The 6033-nt window shown below is 42.0% G+C and overlaps 1 protein-coding gene across 1 annotated transcript; it reads right to left on the reverse strand.

Moving 5' to 3' along the window:
- Nucleotides 1-4137: 4137 nt before the first annotated feature.
- On the reverse strand, nucleotides 4138-5069 carry LOC136533676 (uncharacterized). Its single transcript, XM_066526218.1, has 2 exons — nucleotides 4337-5069; nucleotides 4138-4253 (listed from the first exon to the last, which is right to left on the reverse strand). The coding sequence occupies exons 1-2, from the start codon at nucleotides 5067-5069 to the stop codon at nucleotides 4138-4140; spliced, it is 849 nt and encodes a 282-aa protein (XP_066382315.1).
- Nucleotides 5070-6033: the final 964 nt, after the last annotated feature.

Below are 6033 nucleotides of genomic sequence, written 5' to 3' on the forward strand. Positions count from 1 at the left end.
TATGGGATACTAGTTTATCGTGTGCAGCTTCTGGCAATAAAAAGTTACTAAGCTTCTCTTTATCAGGGCTTTTATTGTGGCTTCTCTACCAACTTAATAAAAAAGCCCTACCAAACCAGTCCATACAAGAATGACTTTTGAAGCTAAAACCAAGATAAAAATGATAAAGCCAAAGTTTTTTTTGTTATTTGGCCAGAAGCCTAAGGCACCAAAACGCGGCTTTTCCTGGCTTCACCATTTTTAGAGATGCCCAAGCGTGAAAAAGGGACCCTTACTTTTCCTAGGTTCTCTTACAGCCTCCTACATAATTCCTTAAAGGTTGAAAGCTTGTGGGGTCTAATATTCAGAGTGTTAGTTTCCTAGCTATGAATCAGTTCATGTGGGGATTATCGGACTCTCTCCTCAGATGCAGTTCAATTAACCATGAAAATCTGGTAATATCACAGAATATCCTACCCTTTTCATAGATTAAACTGCACTGCTAGACTTCGCTGTCTCTCAAAACAGGACTATGATTGGGCAACGGGGCTCGCACACGCGCTCTAAGCCTCTAACCATGGTAGGAGGACTGCACCGTACCGTGCCATGAACCTTCAAATAAAGATATGCTGACCATCTATCTCATCAAATCATAATAACAATGCACTTGCATGCGCCGCCAAAGATTAACTGGCCTGCTACTGCTTCTTGCTGGTGACCTCCGATCATTCTGATCGATATCGGCAGATCCAACCGTCCAAGTGCAGAAAACCCCTTGTTGTACATGGTTCTAATGGTGGTCAAACAGGAGCGGGTCGTTGTTTTCCTGGGCTAAACCTCTCGATTGTTAGTGGTGGATAGCCAATAATTTAGGTCCCGTACAGCATAATACTCAATTCGATCCATGACTACCTCTTCCCCTTCTGCCAATACCAGTTCTACATCAACATATACATAAAACTGATCATTTTCTATCCACATTTCATGGTTGTTTGGCTCCAATGACACCTTCTTGATCTCTACGTAGCATGAGATAACTTTTAGTTGTGTTAGTTTTATGGTTACATCATACACACTTTCTCTATAACAAGGGACAATGATAGGTCACATAGAATAGTGGTCCACTCTATATTTTTTATATATATACAACCACCGATACAAATGCCTTATCAAATGATAGAAGTGCTAGCCACATCGTATGTCTGGCTATGAAAAATTCACTATGCAAGTGTCAGGTTTGGAGGAATACCTACAATGCAAGTGGTAAGACTTGTCCCACATAGTTGATGGACATCTATCCTGTAAAGTGACAGATTATGTAGATCTATATGATGTACTAGTAGGACCCCCTTATTGCATTGCCATATGGCTCGAGAGCCCCACGATTCGATGTGACGAGGATGTTTCTCAGTAAGGGCATAATACTACTACTAGGGCCTCGTTTAGGTGCATGAATTGGCGCCGCCAAATGTACTGTAGCGGTACTGTATCATTCGTTTGTATTTGGTAGTAATTGTCCAATCGTTGACTAATTAGACTCAAAACGTTCGTCTCGCAAAGTACAACTAAACTGTGCAATTAGTTTTTGATTTCGTCAATATTTAGTACTCTATGTATGTACCGTAAATTTGATGTAACGAAGAATTTTTTTTTATAGTGCCGAAGTTTAAATTTTGGGGTGAACTAAACACCCCTAGTATACTATGCTCGGTTTCCGTTTATCAAAGAAAAGAGGTACTCCTACGTTCACTAGCTAGCTTCTCTCAACACCAGTGGCCCTAGCTCTGCCTACAAGCTAGGGTCAGGCAGGCCAGTGGTGGTGCGTCAACTGCTGATCGAGCGCGCGGGCACAGAGTTTGGAAAGCCGTTCCACGACTTGACATCCGTAACCGTAACATGTTTTATATATTCCGTTTTGGCCAACGGATCGGACAGAGAAGTCGTACGCACATGCACTTGTGGATGGATGTGCGCGAGCATGCGAACCAGACAAAGTTGCCAGCGCAGCAGCCATGTACTTTTTCTCCTATCGATTGGAGATCTAAGAATCCGACTGTAAATATGAGTCTATATTAGTGTCGTTCTTCGTCACTACTCTGACCGTACTTTTCAACGAAACAATAATGGTCCTGTTTTTTTAGTACTATTTCTGTAGTACTTTTTAACAAACGGATAATATTTTTCTCTCACAACAAATCAGTATAAGCATCAGCATAAGCCAAATTTTAGCGAAACAATATTGATGTAGTGTCCACACGTTGACAAATGGTTATAGAAAAAATATATTATACTTGTATCGAAATGCTTTGTCACGGTCCACAACAGTATTTTTTGTACACATACACAATTTAAAGAATTATTAATTGCAACGAGACAACCTAAACAAAAATTCATTGTTCATGTTGTCTGTCAGTAGAAGTTTCATGATAGTTTTATCTGCATTAAATAGGTTGCCCAATAGGTAATTATGGGCTTGTTCGGCTGGTGAAGAACTTGTCTGAAACCTGCTGGAGCTGAACGGACGGCACAGTTCCTCATTCTAGCCAACAGTTGCACATTCAGCCGACTGAATAAGCAAGGAAGTGAATTCAAAAAAATGACCCCACAACAACATTAAATGCATTTCGATTTGAAATTCAAACAAGGCTGATTGTGCTACGTAACAATTAAACAGCCATGTACATAGGCAGATTCAGATACATGGTCAAACAAAAAAAATCCTAACCATTGATCAAGCTGCTGCTGGCCATAATTTCACACAAATCCATGACATACATGAGCACAAGTGACTAGTCTAGCTTATAAGCCACAAAGGAATGCTATGCCTTGTCGTTCCAGCGCTGACCGAGCTTTCCCTTGGTCCATCGACGCAGCAAGGAATGAAACCACCAGCTTTGCTCTGGAATAACATGTCTGAAGGAAATGAAAAACATAAGTACAAATCAGTACACCGCTTGCATCTAGAGTTCAAGGTACCAATTCTAAGGGTTTTGAAATGATTAAAGCGAACTCAAACCAACATATTGCTACTCTGCAGTACTTCACAAATAAACAAAATAGTCGAGTCAGTGTAGTGATCCTGCTGGGAAATTACTACACACCATGGTAACAACAAGTTCATGTTGTTACTGCTAGACCGGTATTCTCATGCAAAAAAACACAAGGTGACCAGGTGGTTGATCATCTCAGTTAGTTCACAAATAGCAAAGCAGGCAGGGTGCAGCTGAATCATAGTGCAAGCTTATCGGCGGTCACTTATCTATTAGGCTATTATGAGTAAGTAACCACAAAAAAGAACTGACAATTTCCTACAACCCACACTTTTAGATTCTTTCCCAAGGGCCAAGAGTACAACACCCTGAAATAAACCCTTCTAAACTGACTTGCCTCAATCATCTCCATCTATCCCTTCCATAACTAACAAGACAAGAAACAAACCATTTGAACTCTCTTTGATAATGCAACAACTCTGTGAAGAATATGTGCATGTGACACTCAACCTACAAAATATAGCCTTGTATAGGTGCTGACCCATCTTATGTGTCGGCAGCACATGTTGTTATTGCTAAAACAAAATGCAGTTAATTTTAAGTGTGTCAATGTGCATCACCTTGTGTATCCACTTGTCATATTACAAAAACACTAAGGAAGCATAGATATTGGACAAAGATTTTAGTAGTAATACCTCAAACAAATTTCTACTACTGGACCTGCGGCACCTTGTACGCAACTACTTCACCTGCATGTGAAACTAGCTTCATTAGAGCCAAACTAGGCATCAAGGATGACAAATACATGACTTAACAGATAACATTCCACAAACTGAAATTGTTTCACTAACCTTGTCTTTCCAATTAGTCCAAGTCCATATGTTATCCACTCGCGGACATGTTCCATGTCATTAGGTTCTCCCAACGCCATAGCTGCCACTTGATTCAAAGGGCCAAGGTCTGTCGGCTGCCTGAACCACCGTAGTTGCTGTTGACCCTCCATCTCATGCACGTAGTTGTGTAGTCCACAAAGAGCAATGATTATCTGGGTTTGCTTGACCCCCAGATAGTGGGGTACGCCTTTCAACATCTGCCACTTCACTTTCGCTGCCCCAAATGTTCTTTCTATGACATTACGCAGCTTCGAATGGTGGCGGTTGAACAACTCCTATGCATCTGCAGGCCCCCTGGTCTCGAACTCCTTCACCCAATACCTCTTATTTGGGTACGGCATCAGATACCCGGGTCGAAGTGCGTAACCGGAGTCAACCAGGTAATACCGGCCTGCATAAATTCATAGAACAGCATCAGTTTGCATCCAATTAGCTCATGCATGACACAACCAAACAGACTAAGCTCCAACTAACCTGACGGAGGATGTGGGAAAGACGCATCGGCTTCTGCCTTTCTTTTCACCCGCATATCATGAGCGGAACCCTCTGTCCCCGCCCCGACATACGTGAACCTCATGTCGAAGTCACAGACCGCAACCACATTTTGGGTTGTCTTTCCTTTCCTATTAATGTGGTTATCACGGACTCCTTTATCAACTATGACTTCTATGTGCGTGCCATCCATGGCGCCTATGTAGCCATCAAAAAACGGTGTGTACTCCACCAAAGTAGGCGGCACTCCTGAATAACTAGTGTCCTTAGGCCTAATCACGTCATCTACAAACCTAGCCACGGCTGCCAGAACATGGGAAAATATCTTGCTACATGTCCCCAACCCCCTCCCAAATCTCTCATGCATTTGTCTCTGGCATTGATTTGTACCGCATGCCCATAAGAACATGGCTAAAGCTTCTATTGATTCAAGCTCCCTACTCCCTGTTAGGCCATAGCTATCAGTTAGTATGCTATGCAACCTAACCAAACTCTCAGGCCACATTCGACAGTTCTCAAAGCAACGACCAACATCTGACAACAGCTTGTCTACCCACTGTCTTCCAGTAAGCTCAGGCACTTGGATAACATGGTTACCTTGTGGTGGTATATGCAGCATGTGCGCAACTGCTAGACCAGCAGGCATAGCTGCATTCACCATCTCACTGAAGTTGTTTTCACTTGAATTCTGACTTTCCTCGTCGTTGTTGTCCATGTTCCAATTGGTTGCAAGTAACATCTAATATTAGATAGGCAGTTTTCACAAAATGAAATATGTGCACAAATAACATCTAATATTAGATAGGCAGTTTTCAGTCCACATATTTACTTGATATATGTGGACTGAAAGCCAGTAAGCAAGACAAGGTGATACTTGATATAAAATCAGTACCATTGGATGCCATTAGGACCCAGAAGCTTGGATGATTTGCACTGAATCAACCAGGGGACGTCAGGAAGCTTGCGACCACGGAGAGTTAATCCCTGTTCCCTCTTCTGATCCTCTCTCAGCTGCAAATCACGCGCTAGGAAAAAAACCCGGACCCACGAACATGCATATGTGAAATTGAACAAAGGCACTTCAAGATTAGTTCACAGAAACTAAAATACTAAACAGTCATAACCTACTGAACTCTAAGGATACACACCTTCAACCTCGTCAATCAGTGAGTTTCTCTACAAGCAGTCCCTGACATTCCTACAACATAAGTAAATGGTTATGATTTCTGTAAATGCAGAACAATTAAAGCATATGGCAACAGTGACATATGTGTTAGCTTCAAGAACCAAAAAAACTTTGGCAACTCAAACAAATACATCACATAAAACAACTTAAAACGAGTTCGGGAAGAAGAATGTGAAACATGGTTTTTGGCCACAGGCCCCGTTACAATACAGAAACCTCACTACAAGTAGGACAACAACGAATCTAAAGGATAAATGCCAACACTGAAATGCCACTGTTGCTTGATGCCAAACTCAACATCCTAGCTGATGAACTACTTCTGGTGCTTGTTCATTTGATATGTCAGCCAAGCCATCCGTTCTTCGGTTGCCAGCAGGTTTCTAAACACCCGCCGAGGCACTGAGTTATTGAACAGATCCGTTGCCAAGAAGAACATGTCTGAAGTGGCTGGCACACCATCTTCTCATAAAAGTTGCATAGCTTCGTCTACCTC

The sequence above is a fragment of the Miscanthus floridulus genome, unplaced genomic scaffold (genome assembly GCF_019320115.1).
Source record: "Miscanthus floridulus cultivar M001 unplaced genomic scaffold, ASM1932011v1 os_1094_2_3, whole genome shotgun sequence".
Lineage (NCBI taxonomy): Eukaryota > Viridiplantae > Streptophyta > Magnoliopsida > Poales > Poaceae > Miscanthus > Miscanthus floridulus.